This window comes from Solanum stenotomum, chromosome 8, assembly GCF_019186545.1.
Source record: "Solanum stenotomum isolate F172 chromosome 8, ASM1918654v1, whole genome shotgun sequence".
NCBI classification, from domain to species: Eukaryota; Viridiplantae; Streptophyta; class Magnoliopsida; order Solanales; family Solanaceae; genus Solanum; species Solanum stenotomum.
This window is the reverse complement of record NC_064289.1, coordinates 5,244,502-5,272,358: the sequence shown is the minus strand read 5'-3', so window position 1 is coordinate 5,272,358 and position 27,857 is coordinate 5,244,502. Positions and strand designations below refer to the sequence as shown.

The 27,857-nt window shown below is 32.9% G+C and overlaps 4 protein-coding genes across 5 annotated transcripts in view; 2 read left to right on the top strand and 2 right to left on the bottom strand.

Annotated features, from left to right (window-relative positions):
- The window catches only part of LOC125872539 (uncharacterized protein At3g49140), a 163,737-nt gene that overhangs the window by 127,156 nt on the left and 8,724 nt on the right, over nucleotides 1-27,857 (top strand). The window contains exons 2-3 of one of the 2 annotated variants that reach the window (XM_049553271.1): nucleotides 25,274-25,323; nucleotides 26,856-26,979. In XM_049553271.1, coding sequence (XP_049409228.1) covers nucleotides 25,287-25,323; nucleotides 26,856-26,979 — 161 coding nt within the window. In that variant the 5' untranslated portion in view covers nucleotides 25,274-25,286. Of the gene's footprint in view, nucleotides 1-25,254; nucleotides 25,324-26,855; nucleotides 26,980-27,857 lie in introns of those variants that run through there. The other variant, XM_049553272.1, reaches the window with a different exon arrangement.
- Nucleotides 1,421-6,777, bottom strand: LOC125872541 (biotin synthase, mitochondrial). The gene is made up of 6 exons (XM_049553275.1): nucleotides 6,397-6,777; nucleotides 5,195-5,374; nucleotides 4,704-4,810; nucleotides 3,267-3,472; nucleotides 2,514-2,653; nucleotides 1,421-1,839 (listed from the first exon to the last, which is right to left on the bottom strand). The coding sequence occupies exons 1-6, from the start codon at nucleotides 6,598-6,600 to the stop codon at nucleotides 1,546-1,548; spliced, it is 1,131 nt and encodes a 376-aa protein (XP_049409232.1). The 5' UTR covers nucleotides 6,601-6,777; the 3' UTR covers nucleotides 1,421-1,545.
- LOC125872433 (BTB/POZ domain-containing protein At5g17580-like) lies at nucleotides 6,650-12,237 on the top strand. Its single transcript, XM_049553159.1, has 3 exons — nucleotides 6,650-6,765; nucleotides 10,389-10,458; nucleotides 10,621-12,237. The coding sequence occupies exons 1-3, from the start codon at nucleotides 6,650-6,652 to the stop codon at nucleotides 12,235-12,237; spliced, it is 1,803 nt and encodes a 600-aa protein (XP_049409116.1).
- On the bottom strand, nucleotides 16,886-19,148 carry LOC125872533 (uncharacterized). The gene has a single exon (XM_049553264.1). The coding sequence runs from the start codon at nucleotides 18,971-18,973 to the stop codon at nucleotides 17,051-17,053; it is 1,923 nt and encodes a 640-aa protein (XP_049409221.1). The 5' UTR covers nucleotides 18,974-19,148; the 3' UTR covers nucleotides 16,886-17,050.

Below are 27,857 nucleotides of genomic sequence, written 5' to 3'. Positions count from 1 at the left end.
AAGTCACACTATTTGGCAATTCAAAATAATTAAAAGATATATGAAAAATTTACGATTAAAGATAGACATGTTTGAATCTCAAAATTTAAAAAGTGTCACGTAAATTGAGACGGAGAAAGTAAAAATGATAGGAAAAATTCTTTTGATCAGAAAATTTGGCCAGAATGATAAAATAACATACTTCACATTATGTTATTTACCTTTTTAAACATTTTTACTATTTTAACTTTAATATATTTTAATTAAAAAATTAAAAAAAGATTAGTTTATTTTAAAATAAAAAAAATATTATAGACTTTTAAAATTACAGACCTAATTCTGGTCAAATTTTCTGGTTATTTAGTATTACCCAAAATGATATTATGGGCCATACATGAATCTATCCCTTAAAATGGACACGTGCATGTTTCAATTATCACGAGGAGCACTTAACTAACTCTGAAGTCGATGGATGGTGCACACTGCCCGAGGTGGGTCGGGTCATCTAAAGGTTTGGATAGGGTCAAGTTATGGGTAGGAGTTCTTATTAAAAGTTTTAATTAAAATGATTTCATAATTAGAATAGGAAATTTTCAAGTAATTACGATAATTGGATGAAATTACTTTTTAGGAAAATTAATAAAAGTAAGTAATCTTATATATTTTTATAATTAGAAATATTAGTTTGATGACCTATCTGTGGTTGTAATATAAATTTAGGGACATCAATAAAGATTGTGATAAAGTGATAAATATTTTTTTATTTTTAATTAAATTCTTAATTGAATTTATGCAAACTCATATTTAAACAATAAACATTTATCCGATGACCATTTGCCAAATGAACCCAATATTAGAGGAGGTAATTAAGTAAAAAAAAGTCTTTTTAGAAAGATACTCTCTTAGTCGCTATTTAGATGATATTGTTTAATTTGATATTAAAAATGTGATTTAAAATGAATCTTAAATATTCAAGTCACGATAAATTTAAGAATAAAAAATAATTTAAAATTAAGCTACTTTTAGACTATTCCCTTTTGGGTTCTTGTAACTTCTTTTTAAATAAGTTGGATGCAGAACTACCTTTCTAGAATCTCTGTTTTCCTTTCAATAGTAGGTGGGTGACTATTAAATTCCCAATCATGTGCCACTAATTAAGCAACAATTTTGTTCACACCTCTCTCTCTCTACATTATATATATTGATGATAAAGTAGTTACATAAACTTGAAAATAACTGACGAGGTAGTGATAAAGTATATGTACACACTACACGTGAAATTATATTGAATATGTTGTGATATATATTTGTTTGATTCTTGCTGAACAGTTATCGGCATATGAAAAATTTCATAGGTAACTAGTAAATTAAATTAAATTCTAAAAATATTAGTACTAAAATACGCATCTTGCATTGAAAAATTAGAAGAACAATCATAGACTAAATAGCAAATAACATTAACATGGTACATCAAAAAGCTTAGAATAATTTCATGAGGAGTCATACATTTATGTAAAAGATAGAAGATCTCTGGTGGAGCATTTCAGAATGAACTAAACTAAAAGTCTAAACAGATGCTTCCATCTTTTCGTCTTCATAATCTTTTTCATCCTCAGAGAAATTTGGAGCTTTAGGAACAAGTCCAAGTAATTTGAACATATTCTGATCAGCATCATAGTCATTATTTGGTGTAGTCAACAACTTCTCACCTGTAAAGATGGAATTGGCACCAGCAAGGAAACAAAGAGCCTGCTCGGGGACAGAAAACCGAACTCTTCCTGCAGAAAGCCTAACCATTGCGCCTGGCATTGTTATTCTTGCTGTCGAAATCATCCTAATCATATCCCATATGTCCACTGGCTGGAAGATGAAAAATGAGTTTGAGATTAGCAATGATATCAGAAAAAGTTTAGGTTATTAATCCCTAGAACTAAACTCAGCATGTGATAACATTCATTCTTCCCTACAACTCATTTCAGAGAGCTGTATCCATTGGATCAAGGGAATTTAAGATCTTATCCATTCAATTAATTTATTTTCAGAAAGGCATTGAATTTCGTCAGGGGATGGAATGGGTATCAATTATTTTGTGGTCTATGAATATCAATCACAGTTTTGAGGAGTTGTTTTAAGCTTTAAGTTGTGATGAACTAGAGATTGTGTTTCCAGTCATGTTCTGAGGTGGGTGACATCTGCCCGCGATCATGTCTGCTACTTAGCAGAGAAAAACAATGTTTTGTGAAACTATCAACGTTGAAAGGTAAAGAATCAAAACTCAAGCAAAGCTAAAACTAAATAAGATAAAGTTCCTTAATGTGGTGACTGGTTATGCTCTACCAAGGGCTCTTCTAAGATGGCTCAATGTATTATGTTGGTAGTAATAGTATAGTATTATGCTAAGCTGATGGACATGTTTTATTCCTGTTTTGGCTGCTGAAAGGAGGTGTACGAAGCACAAATCACTTTAGAATCAGAAGTTAACCGATAGCACTGCAACAATATTTAAAGTTTATTCCTTAATAAATGAGGATTACCTTCTGGTCTTCCAATGGTGTGCCTTTTACTGCAATAAGTGCATTAATCGGCACACTCTCAGGGTGAGTCGGAAGAGTTGACAGGGTATGCAACAAACCAATTCTATCCTCTTCAGCCTCACCGAGCCCTATTATTCCACCTGATCGAAGAAAATAAGGGGTTAGCAAGATTTTGACAAGGATTGGCACACCATGAAGAAATTTTACCACACAACCTCTGAAAGATTGAGTCAAAGTAAACACAACTGACAAATTTTTCAACCCTTCCCTTGACTCTCAATAATGATATAACAATTAAGAATACCCTACCAACAATTATTAATGATTCTATTTATGAACAGGAAGTCATAAAGGAGAAAAACAGTAAGAAGTTCAAATTGTAAGGTCTGAAAGACCTTTTATTAACAAGTTAGAATTCATGTCAAAATACTTGAAGTAGGGTACACTTGCATGTCCTAATGAAAATCAGTTTTATGTTCTCCATCAAGAGGCTTTTAAGGCTGCTCAAAAGACCTTAGCTGCCGATGACATTGTACCTATAATCAAATCGTTTCAACTCACTATATGTAGTGGTATGCACCCAATAATGTGATACTACAGTATTTGCATATACATGAACATGCATGCATCAAATATAGAGTCTAGATAGATGGTTCCACGTATTGTTATTCCAATGAGTCGCAAGTGTCAATATATAAACACAACATAGCACAAACCAAGGTGAATGAGAAGTTTTGTACTTCAAACGAATACCTGAACACACATTAATTCCTGCTTCACGTACATGCTTAAGTGTTTCCAGCCGCTCATCATAAGTTCTAGTGGTTATAATATTAGGATAGTATTCTCTTGAGGTGTCAAGATTGTGATTGTATGCTGTTAGACCAGCTTTCTTGAGCTCTAAAGCTTGCTGCTTCTCAAGCATTCCCAAGGTGCAGCAAACCTCCATTCCCATGTCCCTTCATATTGAGAATAATTTGCACAACATTAAATAATTGGGCAGAAAAAAATCAATGGATGCCTCAGTTGTTAACATGTCATAGTGAAATATTTTCAACTTGTTTGTGCATTACATGTACACATGATGGCAATTGATAGTCTATAGTTTTTCTGTAATAGTTTGTCTTTAACTTTAATAAACAATATTTGGGTATGCATTAATGCCACAGCCCACAAACAAGGAGCTAAGAAGAAAATGTGGCGTTTTGGTTTAAAAGTTGCACAATCACAGAACTACTCATGAAAGTTTCTTGCGAGGAAGAATGCTTTTAGAATGGGTAACAGATGGTCTAATGTTTAACCAATTAATTAGTAAACCTAATCCTGCTTGCTTCTGTAGTCATTCTAAGAAGCAGAAGAAATGCTTCTCAATTTCAGATATCATCGTAACTCCAGTTTCCTCACTCTTTAAACTTCAAAACTACAATGAAATAACAAAATAGACAACAAGGCCCTGCAATACTGTCCTCAGCATCTAACCAGCCTACAGTTGTCTGATACTTGAACATTTTGAATTAGTTTAAACTAACAAAATATCAAGAGGCTTATTGTTTCTAGAGTCTTGTCTCTTTTATGAGCTAACTCATATGTTTCTCAAATTAGTGTTCACCTCATGATTGAAGGTAAATAGAGAGAGTTGCTTCTTTTCCTATATAACTTTCGACTCCTAATGCTTAGTCATGAAGTATTTTGACCATTACTAGGTAAATGAAAATGTGGCAAGGTACTAGCTCCGCTTACTTGTCAAGCAGAAACTGAAGGAGAGAATGCCAGAAACATCTCACAGTTTGAAAGATAAGGGTGTTATCTGTGAATGGCTGGTATCAGCAGATATTAAAGTTCATGAAACAAAAGTCTTCCACAAGTAAATTTAGCACCATATCCTTCTGTCCTAAACGTAAATCTGTAGAGATTGCCTCCCACAGCTTAGACATTTTAAGATGAACCATGGTGATCTTTACCCAACCCCCCACAATAAAAGGCTGAAACAGGCATTTTCCTTTGCCCAACACATTCTAGTGGTGCATAACACCATATACAGCAATCGATTGGCTTTAAAGATTCTCTACTACTTGTATACGTGAGGTTCCCATTACCAATAAAAATAAACCTTATCAGAAAAAGAAAACAGAAAGATCAGAAGAGATCATCCAAGGCACTGGAATGAAAAATATAACTATAGCTCATTACCTTATTTCCTTCACATACTCGACGATCTGGTTCATATTGCTTTTCCTTCCTATTGTATCCCTCCATGCAGCACCCATACAAAAACGAGTGCTACCTCCCTCTTTTGCCTGTCAATGCATAAAGTAGCTAAATTTGCATTACAAACAAGATTGAACCTCATTGTATGTTATGTATAACACAGTCAAATGAAATCTAATTAACTGGGATAATTCACCGTTACTGCTTTTATCTGTCATGTTTATACATCTAGAGGTTGGCCTAGAACATATTACGTCCTTGGCCGCCGTGGTAAAGGGGGCAAAATCTAGGTAACTCTAAGGTTTTGAGAACACATAACTCACTTGGGATGTGTAGCATTTGATTAAACGGAACCTATTTCGAGAAGAACTCATGTCACCCTCTAGTTTCAGTTAAGGGTTAAAGAATATCTACTTGTGCTTAAGGGTGAAATATTCCACAAAATCAGACTAAGAGAAACAGAAAGAGAGCACCTTTCTTGCTGCTTCCAAGACGGCATCCTTATTCATAAGTTTCTGTGCTTTCAGTCCTGTGTTGTATCTAGATGATTGAGGACAATACGAACAATCTTCACTGCATCCCCCTGTCTTAATAGACAGCAAAGTACACTGCTGTACTTCTCTAAAGTTATGAGAATGTCTATGTACTTGAGCCTGTAAAATAATATTTCATGAAACTGAGAAAATATCATAACTAGAAATTAGAGAGCCTCACTAAACTAATAGAAAACAATTAAGGTGCAAGCTCCAAAGTAATTAGAAACAGGAATTAAAAGAAACACATTCTTCAGTTATTGTTTTTTCGGCATGAATCATAAAAATTTCAGGTCACTGGGATAGCATTTAGTATTGAGTTAAAGGTTGACAATGTGTTGATTGAAGTACCCATATGTTGTAAGAATTGTGATAGTGGTAAATCAATTGTATCTGATAGAACAGGAGAATGTTACCCGCAAAAACATTTTTTCAAGGAAGATGTCTTCCACCACAATTAAGAAAATAACTCCTCACTCTTATGGGTGAAAAACACTCCCTTAACAAATTTCTTAACTGATTTAATTTCATTTGTCTCAATCAACACCTAGGCATTGTTAAAAATGTTTAATACTCCCTCCGTCCATCTTTACTTGTCCACTGTACTGTTTTGGGATGTCCAACAACACTTGTCCAGTTTATAAAATCAACATCAAACCTATCCCATACTTTGGACAATTATCATGTGTCACCTACTTCTACATCCCACCAAACACTGAAAAATGATCCACAAAAATATTTCCTAAGGGGTACATTTCCATCTAAGATGTCTGTAAAGAAAAATGATGAAAGACATTTCTCTCTTTCTGGACTCAAGGTAATCCAAAATGTTTTTTCCATCAATATTTTCGCCATACGAAACACCCCTTACAAACTAAAAATCAACTACAAATTAACACAAAGTTAAGCACATTAACACAAAATTAAACCAAAACCACCCTTGCTAAACCTCAGAACAACCCCCCATAGATTTAAAAAAAAACTATTTCGTGATTAATGTACAGTAAAGCCTTAGTAGGAATTAAGTATACACAAATCCTAATAAAATAGAACCATGCAGTAACCCAAATGATTCAAACTCAAACGATAGAAACAAAAAAAGATATTAAATTAAAAACAAAAAGAGAGAGGAGAATACGGACGCCATGAAAGAGGAGATCGAGGAGTGGTGAATCGTAAATAGACTTGATTTCTTCTCTAGTCCAGTTATTTCTGGGTCCTTCCTTTATACATCGTTCCGCTTCTACTGCAGCTGCTGAAGCTGACAATGAGGAATAATTCGGGGCACGCGACTGAAGTAGAACCAACGACGATAATGGCCGCCGAATCGATCGAACCCACATCATCCTTTTCACCTTCTCTCTCTATATATATAATATATATGTATGTATAGATATGGATACACAGAAACGGCCGGATTTGCAGAAGCACAGAGATGAAACAGAGCAGCTTTCAATTGCTATTTGCTGCCTATTTTCTCAGTTGCTTGCTGCTGCTTTGGAAGTTCCGCTGTGACTAAACTCATTTAAGAGAATGTGGGTGGGGTTTAGGTAGCTCTTTCGGAAACGGTCGGTGTTAAAATTCATATATATTAAGTTGAGCTTTTTCAAAAATAATATTTATTTTTATAAGATAGTGATAAAATTTACATATATTATATCATTAATTGATTTTAATTTTTAAAAAGAAATTTTAGAATCATCAATTTGATTTTGGAAAAATTGTATATAATAACAAACTATTAATTCAAATTAAATGCTATAAATATATTTTGATTTATTTGTACCCTATAACAAACTATTACTATTTTCGTCACTCTCCCCGGTGGAATCTCGCTCGCCACTCTCGTTTGGTGGCAATCTCGCTCGCCTTTCTCGCTTTTATACAAACACAAATGTATAAAATGTGTTTGTGTTTGTATAAAGCGAGAGGAAATTGTATATATACATATAATTTCGTTCCCCTCTCCCAGATCTCGCTCGCCACTCTCCCAAATCTCGCTCGCCACCCTCGCCTCTCTCGCTTATACAAACAGAAACGAAATGTATAAATTGCGCTTCTATTTGTATAAAGCGAGAGAAAATTGTATATACACATGCAAAATACATATATCTTCGTCTTATACACTTATAATTATACAATACAAATATTTCTCTGCCCAGTTTCCTTTTGCCTTTCTCTCTTTCTTATTTTATACATACACAAATTATACAATTGATCTTTTGTATACAGCTGCTTTCTTTTGTATATGTATATCGAATTATACAACTGCCTTCTTTGTATATGTATAGCGAATTATACAACTGTTTTTTTTATATGTATATATATATATATATATATGTTTGTTATGGAGCGCAATTATGCAAACTTTGCTATATATATGTTTGATATGGAGCGTAATTATGCAAACTTTGCTATAACATACAAATATGAATTTTGTATTTGCTATATGTGAAAGTTGCTCTTTAATTTTCTAACTTTCAAAAGAACTTTATATAATATTTTAGAAATGTTAATTAAAATTTTCAAACCGTCGTATTAGTAAATGAAGTTCTAAACAATAAGATCTATATCAACAGATTATAGATATGTAGCTAAAATCTTCTTCTATACTTGAAATAATCTTTGTTAATATAAATAGTAGGAAGGATTCTGGAGATTTCTCATCATGTTTAATCTAATTAAATTAATTTTTTTTGTGATTTATGATATTAAACTTACCTCTCGTAATTGTGATTTATAATTTCAAATATATCTTTTGTAATTTAATTATTTGAGTTCCGAATCAAATGATTATTTGAGTCTGGAATCGAAAGGGTAAAGCTTTATTGCAAAGGGGCCATGTGGCTTTGCCACTTTAGTTTCTTTCAAAATTTGCTGCCTCTTTTGGCAGTTTTGCAACAAAGCTTTCTCTTCGATTCCAAATTCTTGATTATTTTGTAACAATTTTTAAAATCAGTTTATTATTAATCTAAAATTACATCATTAATATATTATACTGTATAAATAAGGGAAAATGGTTTGATATTTTCCTCAACTTTATCATTTAGAGTTGATATACTCTTGTTATGAAAGTGACTCATATATACCCCTACTGTTATACAAATAGCTCACATATATCCTTTTCTCTAACGGAAGTGAAAAAATTAATTTTAGTTTAATTTTTTAATAATATTTTTAAACAACATATAATCCCATATGGGAATACTTCATCTCCTCAAACATATATTTTTTTGACTTTTTTTTTTGTTTCAATGACTAATTTAGATTTATTATTTTGATGGTTAAACTTATTTACGTTTCACTAATATTCTTGTAAAATTTATTATAGATGACCAAATTTTTTTCAAATACAAAAACTAAATTACAATATAGCCGAAAAAATAGTTTTAAATTATAATATAGCCAAAAAAATTGTTTTAAATTTTTTTCTTACATTAAGGAATAAAAGAAAAAAATAAAATAAGAATAAGAAACTCAAATAATAATAATAATCAAAGAAGTCAAAAAAATAATTTATGTATGAAAAAGATTAAAATATACCTTGAACTTTGCNCTCTAACGGAAGTGAAAAAAATAATTTTAGTTAATTTTTTAATAATATTTTTAAACAACATATAATCCCATATGGGAATACTTCATCCTCCTCGAACATATATCTTTTTGACTTTTTTTTTGTTTCAATGACTAATTTAGATTTATTATTTTGATGGTTAAATTTATTTACGTTTCACTAATATTCTTGTAAAATTTATTATAGATGACCCAATTTTTTTCAAATACAAAAACTAAATTACAATATAGCCAAAAAAATAGTTTTAAATTATAATATAGCCAAAAAAAATGTTTTAAATTTTTTTCTTACATTAAGGAATAAAAGAAAAAAAATAAAATAAGAATAAGAAACTCAAATAATAATAATCAAAGAAGTCAAAAAAATAATTTATGTATGAAAAAAATTAAAATATACCTTGAACTTTGCTAGAAGGATCATATATATCCCTAAATGATTTAAAAAAAATTAAAGGTTAAATATATAAATTTAAAACTAATTTTTTCACTCCTGTTAAATGAAGGGTATATGTGAGCTCATTTTGTAACGGTAGAGATATATGTGAGCCGTTTGTATAACGGTAAGAGTATATATGAGCCACTTTCACAACGAGGGGCATATGAGCTTCAAATGACAAAGTTGAGGGATATATTAGACCCTTTTCCCTATAAATAATTATCTTGTAAACATTTGTGAGATCAAGCATTCGATATAATTAATTCTAATTAAGTTAACATTAACAAATAGGTTTGTTACAAAAAAATTGTTTATAAAAGAAGAAATAAAAATAATTAAAGGCTGAAAAATACCCCAATTTGGTCGAAGTAAATAGTCTAGGGAGGTAAAATTTAGTATCGCAATAGCAAATTCGATCAAAATTGAGATATTTTTCGAACCTTTATCCCAAAAATTAATATGTGTAAACCTTTCCTCAAACTAAGGAGATTTTAGTTGGATTTTTTGAGTGTTTTATCTCATATAAAACTCTAGTTTAAAATAACAGATTATCCAAATATTACGATTTGAACGTTTTAATATTGAACCGTTAAACAAAAAAAAAATCTCAATTACTTGCCTGCTAATTCTGCTTTTTCTGATTTCTCCATTATACAAGAATCAAAGATATTTTCAGGTATATTATTTCCTTCTTCACTCTTTTTGTTCATCATTTGACAAATCTAAAAGGTTAAGTTCTCATGCATTCGGAATTTTATACTCTCAAATTGAAGTCATTATTCATTCATTATTTTATGTATATATATTATGATTTTCGAGCAAAGGGGATTCGGATGAACTCATACCTCCTTAACTCTGCCCCTGTACATAACTAGAACGTAAACCAAACGATCCATTGAAGGAGTGCTTATTGCTATACATTTTGCAGGTTGATCAGAGTATTAGCAATATCTTAGCCTGAAATTAAGGCCCTAAAATTTGATAGATGACTTTGAAACAACAAAAATATGATAAAATGGGCAAAAGCAAAAGTAAAGATTCTCCATCCAGGTAAAACTTTACATACTAATAAGTTAACAATCACTTGTTAAACTTTATAATCTTGTTTTCTTTTCTTCTTTTCAGAAAATTAATGCATGCTTCATCATCAGATGTTCAGCTTCATATTTATGGAGTGCCATTCTCTTTGAATAGGGTAAGAATTAATATTATCCGGCCTTAACCAGAGGTCTCGAGTTTAAGCGCTATCAAGATTGATTAGTTGGGGAATGAATTTTAGATTCAGCTGCTGCAAACAAAAAAAAGCTCATATAACACATATTTTTTCCTAAGGTGCTGATTTGTGTTGAACTTGCAGGGATTTTTGGCTGCAAGATCTTCAAAGCTAGCTGCATTGTTGAAAGAGAATCATGAAGATGATATTTCTCATTTGCTAGGAGATATTCCCACTGATTCTGAAACTTTTGAGCTTGTAGCAAGATTCTGCCATGGCTTTGACATAAATCTATCACCTGAGAATATCATTAAAGTACTTTGTCTTGCTCACTATCTTGGAATGTCTGAGATTCACAGCACCAACAACCTCACAAAGAAGGCTGGTCTTTATTTTCAAAACAATGTCCTATCTAGCTGGAACAAGACGATTAAAGCTCTCAAATCTGCAGAAATCATTCTTCAACAAGCCGCGGATCTTTCCCTGGTTGATGCATGTGCTGAGTCTATTATCGCCAAGGTACTGCACAATCCAAGTCTTCTTGGAGAGCCGATGAGGAATGTAACAACAACAGATGATGACAGTGAGAACGATGAAAATGCCTATAAGTCAAATGTCAAGAGGAGGCTTTTTGTTCATGACTGGAAATCAGAGGACTTGACACTACTTTCCATTGCCCTCTACGAGCCCATAATTCGTGCAATGGTTCATCGAGAAGTCCCTCTGGAATACGTGGCATCATCTCTGTTTCAGTATCTCAGTAAATGGGTTTTTCTGGACACTAAAAGAGAAGATGATGATCCATCAACTTACGAGAGGAATTCTCAAAGAGAGATCATTGAGGCAGTGGAGAGACTGTTGCCTCAAGAAAGGGGGCTGATCCCCAGTTCTTTACTCTCTAAAATGCTGCAATCCGCGATAATCTTGGATGCTCATACTGAATGCAAAAGAGGATTGGAGATTAGAATAGGAAAGCAACTAGATCAGGCAACAGTCAAGGACCTCTTAATACCTGCACAAGGATATGCAAAAGAAGAGCAGTATGACACTGAAAGTGTGAAAAGGATATTGAAGAATTTCTACAGCAATTACACAAGCACGGATATATCTGGCCTAGTTGTGGTAGCAGAACTTGCCGATGACTTTTTGGCTGAGGTTTCTAGTGATAAAGATTTGAAGTTGAACACATTCTTATCACTAGCAGAGCTATCACAAGCAGCAACAGGAGGAACTAACAGAAATTCTGATGGAATGTATAGAGCAATTGATATATATTTGGACAAGCACAGATATCTCACAGATTGGGAAAGGGAGGAGGTTTGCAGGGTGTTGGATTGCAGCAAAATGTCTCCTGAAGCCTGTAAGCATGCTGCAAAGAACGAAAAGCTACCAGTTCGAGTGACGGTGCAGATTTTGTTTTCTGTGCAGCTGAAGTTGAAGGATAATGTGACCAAGAGAATACAAAGGGGTCCTGATAACCGATTGTTGAAGCTGGAAGAAGACGAGGTAGATGCAAAGGGGACTAGCAACAGTGAAGAGGTAATGATGAAAGCAGAGATGGAAAAGATGGGAAACAAGGTGCTTGAGCTGGAGAAAGAATGTCATATGATGAGAAGGGAAATTCAGAGAGGTAGTTACCAGCACAAGATTCAAAAGGAAAAAACAAGCATGTGGAAAGAAATGAAGAGGAAGATTGGTTGTATGACAAGTTTGCATGAGACAAATTGCCATGAGAAGAAGAAAAAAGTCCATCCAAGATAGAAGATATCGTGATAGGGTACTTACTGAATAATTGAGTTCACATTTGCATTCTCTTTGAAAATTATGAGTAGTTTGATGATCTAAACGTTCTCACTTCAACCAACTTCACTCAAAGTAACAGAAGAGCTTGGTAGGACTGTTATTTCGTAGCTTCTCCAAAAAAATAAAATCAGACCTATTGGGACCTTAATGATCTGAGTTTAAAGCATATGTTTTTTATTTAAAGCGAAAAAAAAAACTCTCACCAATTTAATTGTTCATTGCAACAAAGCCAAAATGGCTAAGTGTGTTCACGGAGACCTGTTTTCCAGCAAACACTTCCAAAACAAACAATTTTTCCCAAGAGCAGAGTCAATACATCTTAATTAAGTTCAGAACTGTACATAATTTCGCCAACAAAGATGCAGTTCAACAGCATAGGTTTCATGTTGATAGCTAAAAACCTTGAACACAGTTTCTGCACCCATAAGGATTCAAGAGCAACAAATGGAGTCTCACCATCTTCCTCAAAAGAAGAAAGAGCTTCTGATCAAGGGTACATAGTAACTGATCACAATTATAAGCTATACTTCACTAATTGTAGTAACATTATTTGTTCCCAAGTCCCACCCACCCAAGCTTGAGGAATATGTGATTCCCATAATCCTTCTTTAGTAATTGTAACAACTGAAGCATTACAAATACATGTTACAATTTGTCGGTTGGATTGATGTAAGACGAGCAGGTATCTGAAGTGCACAAGACCGCAATTATACTGATGCAGAATAAAGGAAAGAACTGTAAACATCATATGGTATCAATTCCAATGCAAATAGGCAATATATTGATGAATTTTATGAAACACTTTAAACTACATACCTCCATTATAATATGCAGAATGAAGGTGGAAACAAAACCAGAGCCTAATGATGAAGTGGTTGTGGAAATTTGCAAATGAAGACAACATGCTCCGTAAAGAGGTCATCATAGCAAAATATGGTTATGGAAGATAAGTGGATGACTAAAATGATAAGTTCTCCATATAAATGCACTGTTTGGAGGGCAATCAGAGATCTATGGCCAGTGCTATATCACAGAACCAAGGTAGAAGTGGGAGATGGTTCAAAGACATCCTTCTGGGAGGACAAGTGGAATGGGACTGTCCCTATGAAACAGTTGCATCCTGAATTGTTCATTTTATGCCAACGTCAACAGGCCACTGAGGCTACAATGTGGACTAGACAAGGATGGAATTTGTTCCTAAGGAGGAACCTTCATGACTGGGAGATAGACAAAGTGGCAGAATTTCAAGATTCATTAGGCTCTTTCAGCAACTTCACTGACAAGGATTTATTGGTTTCGAAGAATGATACCAAAGGTAAATTCTCAGTAAATTCAATTTATAAGGAACTCAACAAGAATGCTGGACAGGAGACAGAATGACCATGGAAGATGATCTGGAAACCAAAAGTACCCTACAAAGTAAGCTGCTTCATGTGGTTATTGACAAAAGGAGCAGTTTTGACTCGTGAAAATCTAAAGAAAAGAGGCTATCAGTTGGCTTCTAGATGAACTTTATGTGGAGAACATGCTGAGACAATTAACCATCTGTTTTTGCATTGTACATGGACAGAACAACTATGAAGAATGTTCATCTGTCTAAAGGGGATAAGATGGGTGAAACCAGGGAGCATTCAAGGAGTCCTAAGCAGCTGGAATAGATAGAAACTTGTCCCAACATATATTTGGTGGACAATTTGGAAAGAGATAAACAACAGGAATTTTTAACATGGACAGAATAGCTTACAAGAGATCAAAATGAACTGCTTAGCTCTTTTCTATTTTTGGTGTAAACAAGATATATTAACTAGGACAGAAGACATCTTTGATGTGCTAGGCAGCAGTTAAGATTAAGACTGGTTTACTCTGTAAGTTGTAATATTGTTGAAGGGGAACTGCACTTCTGTTATAGTATGCCTGTGGATGTATAGACTAAAGTTATGTGGATGTATAGACTAAAGTTACCAGTTTCAAAAAAAATTATAATATGCAGAAGGCCGCTTCATCATTGTAGTAGGATTTAGGAAATATTTCAAAGTCCAGTCACAGCCATCAAAATGCTCCTAATTCATTAGTAAATCAGCCAGAATGGAAACTTTCATGCAAATTACTTTAAAATTTTGTGATGCCTAAAAAGGTAGCACTTGCTTGCTTCTGCACCTGCAAAATTTCAAGACATCCTATAACGGACAAGCAGCAATCCCCCCTAGTATAAACAATTAAATCACTAGAACTGGCAGGCTTAACTTTTCAAAATATTATGGTGTTCATAAGGACCCAAGGATGTGGTTTACCTGTTGATCAAACTGAAATGATTTAAATCTCAGCTGAAGGAAAAAAAGCTATGTGATTTTCTTTTTTTGGTGAAGTAAATTGCATTAGAAAGGCATGCAAGCTTACATAGAGAAAGAAACTAATAGCCTCAGAACATTGCTACATGAAACTATAACAATAAGCAAAAACCTGTTGAAACAGTCAAAAGAATGCTACCTTGGAACTCTTCTAAGAGTCAAGAAGCTATGTGATTTCTTCCCATCTATCTAGTTTTTCGTGAGCGCAATTATCCAGTACTCATATATGTGCAATATCTGGTGGAGTTGAGATCCTTGCAAGTTGGCCTAGCTACTACAATTGTTTCCCAAAAGAAGAAGAAAACGTTATGATGTTCATGCGACAAATATGTAGTTCCTCAACATTCTCAAACGCTGCTATGCTTAATTACCAAATATCTCACTGTGAACTAATGACAGTAACAGGTAACAGGTAACAGATGATACTCTCTGCAGAAATAGACAGCCTTTCTGAACAGGCCTAACCTAGAAGGTCTATAATTCAAGTTAAAATCCTGACACCCACTGTTACTTAAATTGCATTAGGCAGTCAATGCCTCTCCTATGAGTTGGCAAATTAAATGAAAGAAAATATAGAGGTGATCAAACTTCTTGAACAATAAGAATTACCATTAAAAACGATGATAATGGTCAAATGACAATAATGTTAACAATATTTTTTTGGAAAAGTAAAGTATCAAGATACTTACCATGAGCTAAAATCATATTGGCTTTCAGCCCATGCAAAAGAAATAAACCTCTGATAATAACTAAAATAGCACATGATTTCCCTTGATAAAAAACAGGAACCACCTTACCAGCTTTTAGGATGAGTTTTCCAGCCATGAGGAATCAGCTTCATGTTTTTCCAGGATTTTGAGACTATCTTAGCTAGATTTCTACAGAGAAGATAATTACCCTTGATAAAGAACAGGAACCACCTTACCAGCTTTTAGAATGAGTTTTCCAGCTATGAGGAAGCAGCTTCATGTTGTTCCAGGAGTTTGAGACTATCTTAGCTAGATTTCTACAGAGAAGATAATACTGGAGGAGAAGAAAAAAATAACCTGCTCCTCAGTAAAGAGCAACTTTATGTACAAGATAGTTAGAATATGTTATTCAAACCCTGGAATGGGCTTCAGCAGTGAATGATGTCAGGATATCGCTTCAGGTCATTTCATTTGGTGTGTCAGAAAACAAAAGTACTGCAAAGTTATCCAAGGTACACCAAGCTGTAAAATTGTTTAAAATGATCCCACAAAATGATAGTAGTCCAACAGCAACTGTGGGTGCATTTCTACTACTTCTGTGGATCATGTGTATATATATACTCATGATCCATGATCTGAGACTCAGAGTGTAAACCTCAGAAAGAAGTTACAAAAGGAAGAAGGTTGTGAAGGTTCACACGATGGATATTGTATGCAATGACAGCCTTACTCTAGCTGGCAACTCTTTTTTTATACCAGTTACTGAAAAGCTGGTATTTTTTCTCAATTTCAAAGCTTATGGCTTCATAATTAATGTCGAAAACCTAAGATTCCAGAAGTTTTTCTATCCCGGAAACAGAAAAGATTAGACAAGTTTGACACGCCATCGAATTAGTTGTGGGAAAAACTGAAGGGACAAATTTATCTTAGCTGGCAGGATTAATGCAATCAGAGCCAGGTGTGGGATGTCTTCCATACAGTTATGTCCTATTGTTAATGAATGCTTTTTCTATCAGAATTTTAGTTTTTTTTTGGGTTTTAATATATCCATTGGTCTTCATTAATCAATTGTTTTTTCCTCCGTTGTTGTTTCATCCTTCCACTTTGGTTCTTGTTTGAGTCCTCGTTCAGCACCCTTCATTACTGAACAATGACAGCAGGGATCCTAGCTTAGTTCATAAAGTTCGCAACAAACTTAACACTATAGCCTTGTGCAATTACTTTTTATTCTAAGTACCCTTCAACAGAGGCCTTACCTTAAAAAATTGGTCGTAATATTCAATAGAGATTTTAAAACCTTTTAATTGGATACAAAAGATTTACTTGGTAAAAAAAAATTTGACTTGATTAAGTATTAGCAAGAGATAGGCAGCAAATGGAATTTAGAACAAGAAAAAAGGAATCAACAAGTAACATCAACTAATGATGTCAAATTTCAGAACTCATATTAGATACAAATTGCAGCAAAAAAAAATGATACAGAATTTGTTAAATTTGATGGCACAGTAAATGTTGTTAGGCTAGCAGTTAATAGAAATATGAAAAGACCATAATCAACATGTTGAAAAATCATCCAAACTCCAATCACATTTTATTGGAACTTCTTGCCATAACATGTGATACAGACAAATCCCAGGTATCATAAATTGCACAACCTCTTTGCCAAAATCTATTTGAATGAAAAAGTTAGGGCACAACTATTGACTCATGTACTTGAGAAAGGAACTGAACACTTTATGAGATACTTATCTTCTTAAATCTGTACACAAGAGACTCTATTGACTTTTGTATCCTGGAGTTTTCTGTTTGTTTCACTGCTAGGGAAGCTTGATGCAAACTTTGGATTCCACGACCCAAACTGGCAATTGAAGGAGCTGCTGGAAGAGATTCAGCAGCACATTCTATTCCATCTCCATACACAAGCAAGCCCGCACAAGTAACTACACTGCACCCAAAGGTAGCCCATGGCAGAAAGCCAACAGGTCGTACTCGGTGTTTCCTCATAATTTCATAGAATGCCGCTCTCATGGCTGAGATGCTAGTTTTCTCTGCAGAGGCTATAAAGCCGTGCGCCACGGCACGGATTTTCTCTGCAGAAGCAGTTGCCTTAAGGACAGATGATTTGACACCAGAACTTGCCATTGCAGGGCCTGCTACGTTTGACTTTCCAAATGCAAGAGCAAGGGCCTTTTGGGTTTGAGTGATCATGATTTTTAGAGAAGCAGGGACTTTGAAGGTAACAACCTTTAATATTGTAGATGCAGGAACAACTTTAGAAAATGAAGAAGCTCCCAAAACTGCAGTTGCACCAGCCCCAACAGCTACCACTGGCTTAACAGCTAGTAACCCTTTTTTGTCACTTTGGCTTGAATTGTCCCCGTCGTCTTCAGAGTCAGTGACCAGCTGCTCAACAATTTCCTTAACTTCCTCAGGTACATTAACACTCCAGTGCTTCCTTAGTCCAGCTAAGCCACTGGCATCTACTACTGCAACTATTGATTTGAACTTCTCGGTCTGACTTCGGAGGGCCTGTGCAAGAAGGGCATGGGACTTGTCCTCAATAGAAAGCTCAGAAAATTCAGTCGTAGGACACCCCATTTTGCTAAGTGGGAGCCGACCAGCATTGTTCAAAGCAATTCTTAACCCTTCAACTGCAATCTTGAAGACATAAACCTCAGAAAGAACATCTGTATTAACAGCATCTCCATTACAAACATCATGAAACATCTTTTGAGCACAAGCTAGAGCTCTTCCTATAGAGGGAATATCAACAAAAATATTATATAGATCCAGGAGCAAAGGATAAACTGTCTGTGCAAACTGTGGTACTTGATAATTCAACTGTTGCTGAATATCCTCAGATCCAATCTTTTGTAAGGAACTTGAATTGACCAAATGTGATGACAACAGCCTCACCATCTGAGACTGAACATCATTTGTAACACGAAATCCTCTAGAATTTTCTGACACCATTAACCCTGTCCTTACAGGAACCAAACTATTACCAGCCTCTAAGCCAAACACTCCAAACCTATTCTCATACCCCTCCTCCAAACCAAACACTCCAAACTTATTCTCGAACCCCACATCGCCCACATCAGAATACTCACCAGACAAACTGCATTTAACAAACGGTGACTCAAGCAACAAGAAAGCCGAACCAACCTCTTCAGCTGCTTTCTTGGCAGCAGGGAAATGCCCATCAAACCCAACCCCAAATATCTCTCTCAAAACAACTCGCCCCGCCACATTCTCATACTTCTCCTTACTAGTTTTATGCACAAAACACCTCTTCAAAACCTCAATTGACGAAGTTGGTACCGACTCCTCCTCCTCTAAATCACCACTATCTCTCAACCCAATTCCCTCATTTTCATGACCATCTACAGAATTACCCACTTGGACAACTACAGCCTCAGGCTTAACTTCCCTAATTAAACACTCCGCATCAACAGCAGATCGCTCAGACAAATTCTGCACACACAATACGTATATAACAGCCTTCGATTCAGGTTCTTGAATTGCATAAACGAACTGTTTGGTGTTTTCGGGTATTCCTAATTTCCTCACAAACCCATCTGAAATTCTCAAATCATTGGGGTTTAATACAGAAAAAGGCCACAGATTTTGCAAATAGCTAAAACCCCACATGACCATTAATAGCTAATGCATCAAGAATCGATTAAACCCACAATTAACATCAACAAATTAAACTCTAATGGACTTAATACTGATTATAAATGGTGTGATTATGGAAGAACAGTATGAAGAAAAGAGAGAAATGGAAGAAGGGTTACCTGGCGTTGATGAAGAAAGTGGCAGTTTTTTGTTTTTTTTTGTGTGTTGAAGGGATGAAATATATATATATATATATATATTATATAAAAAAAAAGAGAACCTTAGTCCGCCTACACGACATCACCACAAATCAGAATTCTCTTTTAATTTATTTATTTACAAAACTAGTCTTCCCTTTCATGAAAAGTTGTGAAATTTCTGAAAAAATGCTACTTATATGAAGAGTTGCGACTTTAACGAAGAGTTTTGACTTTTTATGAAAAGTTGTGACTTTTATGAAAAATTGTGACTTTTATGAAAGGTTGTGACATTTCCAAAGGGTTGCAACTTTTCCAAATAGTTAAACATTTGTTCACACTATCATTTGTTGTCTATAAATAGAGGGTTTCCTCTCATTTTAAAACAACAAAAATTATGAACCTCTTCTTCTTCTTCATAATTAAATATTTGTGTACTTTGCTCCTGTTGAGTGACTCGCTGACACCATTGCTTATGTTATAAATCCTGGTATGTATTTTTATAGTCATTTATTTATACTTATGTTATTAAGGATAAATGATAAGATGTAATAATTTTCATTTTCCTTTACATTATTAATGTTTGTTACTACGTAATTTTGTATGTAAGATAATATAGTGTTTTAGTTTTAATTACTGATAGGTTTTAAGTATTATTTTATAAATTCTATGATATTAAATTCCTGCGCCAAGCGCGGATAATTTTACTAGTTATATAATTAAATAAAGAAATAAAATCCTCGATTTTTTTAAAATTATTTTTTTGTCTATTTTATCTTTTAAATTTAACTTTTAAGCTTCACGAAAAACTTACTTTAAGGAATTTACATGAAATACGATTAATTTAATAATAAAGACTTTTTACGTCTGAGTTTAGGGTATTTATTAATTATTAGATCTAACTTCAAAAAGATAAACTTAGTCATGTGCTTTTGTGGTTATTTTAGTTTTTTTATCAGATAAATATAATTAAATTAAATCATGTCAATAATGAAGAGGTGAAATTTTAAGCTATATCCTATGAACAAAAAGGCATATATTACTTTGGAATACTCTAAAAATTTCAATTTATTACTAATAATTTAGATTTCTATTTACAATTTCATTTAACATGAGAAATAACATGATTTTTAAATTTATTCATTTTTCACGTTAACTATTGGAGAAAAAGAAAATGTTTTTAAAAAAAATTTAAATATATGACAATAATACGAATATAGTTTTAACATGTTTCGAGATAACTAATTTATTTTGCTCACTAATTTTTTCATCCTCCCAAAACTCTACCCTCCTCTCCCATTATTCCCATACGATCACCATATTTTGATCTTATTGGGAGATTTATAAGCTATATTCTGAATTAGAACGATTCATTCATTATAACTATGTAAGGGATAAGCCATAAGAATTTCCTAGATTCTGACCGGAATTTCAGCGATACAATTAAGCTTAACTAGAGTCTTATTACCCTTGAACTCATTTTTTTCGTATTTTTGTGCACCTTTTGTGCTGGCGTGGCACCTTCAACTACCCAAGTTGGTTGTGTTTGTACACACTCACCTGCCACGTATGTAAAAATATTCTTATTTTCTTTATCTTGTATTTAAATTAAGTTAATACACATTTGTTTTACCTTGTATCGGAACCTTTTTTTTTTTTACCTTCATTCATTGTTTTTTCTGTTTTATTTTTTTATTGATTTCATTTTCTTTTTCTTTTGTTTTGATTTGATTACAAATTTAATTCCAAATGTCTTATATTTAAAATAAGTTAATTTTGAACAAATATCAAAATAAGTGAAGAAAATTAAATAAAACATAAAAAAATTAAAAAGTTAAAATTAAAGGACACATTTTAAAAAAATACACATAATTTTTTAAAAATAATTAAAAGTGAAAAGAAAATAAATTAATTAAAAAAAGTTTAAAATGAATATTTTACAAAGCAAGAAATAAAAATAATTAAATATATATAAGTTTTAATATCAATAAATATGTGTACTAACTAATTATAAAGCTACCTATAAAAAAATGACATGTGTCCAATACACTCTCTATGTCATGTCAGCGTTTGTGGGGGTATTTATTATATTTTAAATTAGTTTAGAGGGTAATCGGACCCTAACTAAATTTAAGTGTGTCTGTGGGATTTTGGTCATAATCTAGGGGATCTTTGTGCCTTATCCCACTTAAGTAATGTTAATTTGCATTTTGAATAATAGATTATTATTTTTTTACGATTTATAACATTTTTTATTTCTCAACTATTGATATATAAAAGTTGATCTTTATAATAAATGATTAAGATATTCAATATTTAAGTAACTGAAACGTGCAATTTTTGTTTCGTTTGCATTTGAATATTAACAAATTTACCATATATAGATATCAAATATTTCAAAACATAATAAATATAACATTCCTACCTAAAATAACTAAAATACGCAATTTAATTAATTAAAAATTAAATGTCATTCATAAGATATTACAAAAATTAAATTATGAATTTAATAATAGTTGAAGAATGAAAATTTTAATTCTTTGAATCATCAAATATCATAGGGGTGAGCTTAAAGAAAAGTTTCCACCAAAAGACATAAATAAATCAGTGCATTCAAAGGCATGAAACTGAACTTTTCCCCACAAATTTAACTCAATCAACAAGATTTAGACCTTTCCACACAAATTGCATTAAACTTTGATCATTAACATTGAAGGTTAATATAGCAATAAAAACAAAGTGTTTTTTTTTTTAATTCGATGTTCAGTATTTATATTTAAATTTAATTAAATTTGAATTCATATCGGGAGTTAATTTTTTTGTATATATATTTTCTACTTGATGTCTAATACCTACATTGGAGCCTGACTAAATCTGAAAATTAGCACGGAGAGTTAGAAGTTAGATATTGACTAATAGATTTTATCAAACTCTATGTATTAACCAAACGGTAGTTTCAATTCCTAATTCTATCTCTTTAATTTGTTTTGATTTTGACATTTCATCTTAACCTTATTCAATTTTAACCCCTCAATTCCATTGATAATGTATCATTTAAACACGCATAACATTACTTAGTCCATTTCGTTATCAAGTAAACTATTTAATGCGTTCTGTTATCAAGCAAACTTTGGCTCACAAAAGCTATTACTCTCTCTATTTTCATATTAACTGAATTTTTAGAAATTTTTTCATTATTCAAAATAATTGAATTCTTCAAAGTTCAAAATGAATGTTTGATTTTTTTTTTCATATTTGTCCTTTGCTTTGATAAAGTTTGATATTTTCAACAAAATTAGGTCGCAATCGAAAATTAGTTATCATATTTTTTTGTTGAAAAAATAGGTTTTACTAGCGAATGGTTGTTGGAGCCTTAGTCGCCACTAAAAATCACTTATAACCTTTAGTGACAATATTTTGGGATTTTGTGGCGACTTTGTCGCCACTAAAAGTCAAGTTCTTTTGTAGTGAATCTTAGTTGGCAATGCTTAGGTGGAGGGATTAGTCCCATGTGGCTTGCCACGTCACTTAAAAATTGGGGTGTTAACTCTTGGGGGTATTTGTGGTCTCCTGGGATAACTGCGGGGGTATTTTTGATCCCAAAATGTAATGGAGGGTATAAGTGGTCTATTTCGCATAGTTCAGGGGCAATTTTAACCCTTTTCCGATACATTTATAATATAGTTTTAATACATATTACAGAGAACAATTTATAGAACAATTTATAGAACACATATAATACAAGTTCATTGACGGATAATACATTTAATACACTTATAATACAATGTGTCAATTTCTTACCAAACAAACATAATATATTTTTAAAAAACAGTTATAATGCATATATATTGCATACATAATCCACTTTTAATACATATTGCATATTTATCATAGTATTGCTATATATTGTTATAAATGATAATAAATAAAAAGTATCGCTACAAAAACAGTAATTATTTATTAAAAGATACCCATTTAAATAATTTTTCTTTTAAATTATATTTTTCAATATTTTTCTTAATAAGTGTTCACTGCCTCACAAATCAATTAATATAGAACAGATAGAGTACTTTATTTGTCCTACATTAGTTATCCCGTAATGCTATATCTAATTGTCCTAGATTTTGTCGATTTACAAATTAATGATAGAATTAATTCTACTTTTTAAGTTTTATCTATATAATTTTTTGAAAGTATAGATAAGTTTAATGTTTTTAAAATAAGATCTAAATTAGTATATTCATATTTTCTTAAAAGACATAAAAAGAAGAGGAAAATTACGCATATAAGCAAATATATAATAGTTAATTACTTAACATAGCTATAGTTTGTCTTATATACAATTCGCGGCCTACTTTTAGCTATAATTATGCAGCTCAACTTTTTAGTTTTGTATAATTTGTAATTTGTATAGAATAATTTATATAACTGTTTACACTTATGATGTTTGTAATTGTATAAATTTGTTATTTCGAGTTTATACAAAAACAACTGAATTATACAAATGTACCCGTGAATTATACAAACCTGCTTATTTATACAAATCTGCGAATTATACAAACGAGATAACTTAAATTGTAGCTACAACCCATTAATATGCAAACTACAGCTATGAAGCATAATTAAGTTTACTATAGTGGCTATTTGAGAAAGTTGGAAACTGGACAATAAATATGAAACGGAAGAATTTTTTTAGGAAAAATAAGCAAATACCCTATAAAAGCAAAATAATTACAAATATATACCCCTTTAAATTCATACCCACTAAATAATTACACTATATACCCCCTTATTAATTTCTCTTTACTTATTTTAAATCAGTATCATATATTGTATTGGTATCATTAAGGCTGATAATTTCGCTGAATTGATACTAAATCAATATATAAATACTGTATTGATATCATTAAGGTTTCTTGTTAAGAAATTACTCATTAGTCAATGATACTATAAGAATATATATACTCTTGTACTATTATTGACCAATGAGTAATTTTTGAACAAGAAACCTTAATGATACTAGAACAATATACATATATATATATTCTTATAGTATCATTGACTAATGAGTAATTTCTGAACAAGAAACCTTAATGATACAAATACAATATATATATATATATAATATTAGTCAGTTAAGCGAAATTATCAACATTAATGATACCAATACAATATATTATACCGATTTAGTATCAGTTAAGCAAAAATTATCACCCTAAATGAATGAGGGTATAGACTGTAATTATTTATAAGAGAATGAGTATTTCAGGAATCACTTTTGATTTGTATATGAACTTTTAATTACTTTGGATTTTATGGTCCATTTATGTAATTTTCCCAAATTTTTTTGGTTTCCCATCCAGTATCCGGAGCTCTTGGAGCTCCGACTAAATTCGGATTGTGCTCTGTAGGGCCCATTCGGGGGTGGTGCTCCCAACCAGTGGCGGAGCTAGAATTTTTAATAAGGGGATTCAAAATTTGAAAAGCTAAACACACGAATTAACCAAAGGGGGTTCAACATATACTATATATACATAAAAAATAATTTAAACCATGTATAAATAGTAATATTTTCCGGCGAAGAGGGTTCGGATGAACCGGCTCCGCCCCTGCTTCCAACTAGTGGCGAAGCTAGAATTTTTAATAAGGGGATTCAAAATTTGAAAAGCTAAACACATGAATTAACCAAAGGGAGTTCAACATCTACTATATATACATAAAAAATAATTTAAACCATGTATAAATAGTAATATTTTCCGGCGAAGAGGGTTCGGATGAACCGGCTTCGCCCCTGCTTCCAACATGATTTTCTCCATACCCAGGGCTCGAACCTGAGACCTCTGGTTAAGGGTAAAACACCCCACTAGTGCACCACAACCCATGTTGATATGAAACGAAAGAATTAGTAAAACCTAATCTAAACTCTTTTTAATGGAAAATAAATAAATGATGTTTAGGAGGAAGAAGTAAGCCGCCAGCCAACAGGCACACTGAAGTCACGTGCCTCACACGTGTCTCCTTATAGAAAACGACACCTCTGTTCTACTGACTTTCACTATGCGTTTATGGGGCAACAGCGACAACAATAAGATCTTCGATACAATTAACGTTTTCCTCAGTTTCATTTCATTAATACTACTGCACTCTGTTTCTTGATGTTCATCTCTGCGCCTTCATCATCAATCTCCATCGGTAATTACATAAATCATCTTTCTTTTTGATCCAAAATACAGAGGACCCAAAAAGTTCTCTTTTTTTTTTCTTTTTCAAGAACCCTTTTTTATGTGCCTGTTAAAAGGGTTATTGATTTTATTCATGTTTTTTCACTTCAATTTTTTGTGGGGTTGACTTTTTATTTGAATAATTATCACCCATTAGCAATAAATTTGATTTTTTTTGGGTGGTATTATTTTCTCTCTGGTATACTGCAGTTGTATGTCATAGTTTCTTGTGTTGTCAAGGTGGTTGTATTTTTGAATGTCTGTGGACAAGGAGGATGTTAGACTCGTCCCAAAATAAGTGTCACTTTAGCTCATTTCACACTTATTAAGAAAAAAATATTGAATAGAAGGTATGGTTTACTAAGAATTGAGCACTATTAGCAAGAAGTAGTTCTTTCATACAAGGGTATAGTTTGAAAAACATACTAAGTTTTGTTTGCTAAGGTGACAATTATTTTGGGACGGAATGGAGGGAGTAAATACTATTGTAATGGTGGTTGTTTGTCTTAACTATATTGCCTTAGAGGTTCTCTGTAGTTCTGCACCTTCTTGATGCTTTCTAATGAAATACCTTACTTCATAGAAAAAAAAAACTATATTTATTATAGTGTAAAAATATGGGTTTTAGTTATATAGTTTTCTCCTGTGGTTTTTCATTAATAACTTCAGGGAAATTCACCATTTGTCAGTTTGAACCCTGTGAAGCATCCTCCAAAAATGCACTACTCTTGGAGGATCAAACACACTCGTTAGCATATTTGAAGAATCCGAGCAACATATGTTTGAACAACCTACTGATTAGCTGTTTAAGGAGTATTGTTTTTCCGTTGAGCTTTAACTGCACTCTGATTGCTCCCGTGGCGGATTTTCTTGTTATAAGTCTGTGCATAGAGTTTGTGTCGTTATAATGTCAATTCCACCAAATAATAAGTTTTGCTTCCTAAATCTAGAGGGCTAAGAAGAATTTGTGAGAATCACAAACTCTGCCTTTCTTCCTTCTATATTTCTCTGCAAATGAATAATTATGTATATCATTTGTTGTTTTTCATTGCTTGAAACCCAGATAAGAGAAGGACACTCTTTGTTAATAGTTTTTTAAAGTGTCTTGGGTAACTGAATACCAAATACCTCGTAAGCTCGCTACTGCATCAGATGTAGCTACTAATGTACCATAGTTTCGTTCTCTTTATTTGGTGTTTAATGATGTGTATAGAGAGTCTTGACATTTTTGATTGGAAAGGGTAGGTTTAGGAGGTGGTACCGTTGTATCTCTTCTGGACCTTTCGAAATAAAAAACATAAGAGTTTCGAAAAATTCTAACTTTTAGACATACTTGATTAAATTGTTATCTGATAAAATTTTGACGAAAGCAAGCTTACCTGTTCACATGATCTTAATTAGGAGATGCTTCTTCATTAGATGTTATCATTTCTTTTACTTTGTTTGGGTTTTATGTGGTCCTTAGTTGGCCTTTTTCTCTAAAGATATTGGCGACTGTTCTAGGTCCTTCACAATGTTTCATATGTCATGCTGATGGAGGTAGTTGCTCAGCATCATTTGGAGCTACAAGCAGTTGGATCAAACCATCACATGAGGTTCAGAGATTCTCTGACCATTCAGGTATAAGGTATATAACTTGAGAATCTATTTCCCATTAGGATAAAGGGTGCTTGACTTGACTAATATTTCTGGTCCTCTGGGTTTCTGCTGCTTCTTGATCTACATTAGTTATTTGGTGTTTGTCGTGTCAATTTTTTATTTTTTTTGGGAACTCCCAAGTCCCAAGCCATCTCGTTGGAACAAATATGGCTCTGCTCTTGGAGACCGGTAAGTAATAAGAACAAGATCAGAAATCATCTTAATCTTCTTGGTCTAGTTAGGAATGATCTTGATTTATTCTGTTCCAATCCTCATTGTATTTTTGTTTGGTAAATTATGAGTTAATCTAGATTTTACAGACTCCTAGTTCAGCAAGTCTACCCCTATTCCATATTTAGAAATTACGTGGCTATAAAATATTTGACATTTTACTTGTCAAATGGATGTATAGAAGACTGTACAGATGGAAGTGATTTAAATGACTAGTTAGAGAGAGTAGCTCCCCGACCTCCGTGGAGTTGGTCTTTTCCAATCCAAGTCAGCAACCTAGCACCATTTTCTACCTTCAGGCTATCACCAACCATTACCTCCCATATTGCCAGAACGCCTAGATGCTTGAGACTTTGCCAGAAAAACCCATCACCCAAAGAGGCAGGTGTAATAACTTTACCACTACTAGAGATGATTGTTTAGTCAAGTACTCTTTGAAAGATATTAGTTTTCTGCATATGGAGACTCTAGTTGTGTGCACTTTGTATTGATATTTACTTCCCCAAATGCTTTTGTGAACTTTGTATTGCTGTCGTGTTCTCTTTATTATTTTACCATAGTTCTCAAAAAAAAAAAAAAAAACCTCTGACCTTTTCCTTTTTTACTGAAGGGAAAAAGGTGAAATTTGGATTTTTT

Bases quoted from the DNA above. Each gene is read 5' to 3' on its own strand.
- LOC125872541 (XM_049553275.1), bottom strand. From the start codon at position 6,600: ATGATGTGGGTTCGATCGATTCGGCGGCCATTATCGTCGTTGGTTCTA. The intron at 4,811-5,194 runs GTGCTCTCTTTC...ATGCATTGACAG, and splicing joins TCTTGGAAGCAGCAAGAAAG to GCAAAAGAGGGAGGTAGCAC. The intron at 1,840-2,513 runs GTAATCCTCATT...TTCATCTTCCAG, and splicing joins CACCATTGGAAGACCAGAAG to CCAGTGGACATATGGGATAT.
- LOC125872433 (XM_049553159.1), top strand. From the start codon at position 6,650: ATGGATACACAGAAACGGCCGGATTTGCAGAAGCACAGAGATGAAACA. The intron at 6,766-10,388 runs GTGACTAAACTC...TCTTCTTTTCAG, and splicing joins GCTGCTTTGGAAGTTCCGCT to AAAATTAATGCATGCTTCAT. The intron at 10,459-10,620 runs GTAAGAATTAAT...TTGAACTTGCAG, and splicing joins TGCCATTCTCTTTGAATAGG to GGATTTTTGGCTGCAAGATC.
- LOC125872533 (XM_049553264.1), bottom strand. From the start codon at position 18,973: ATGGTCATGTGGGGTTTTAGCTATTTGCAAAATCTGTGGCCTTTTTCT.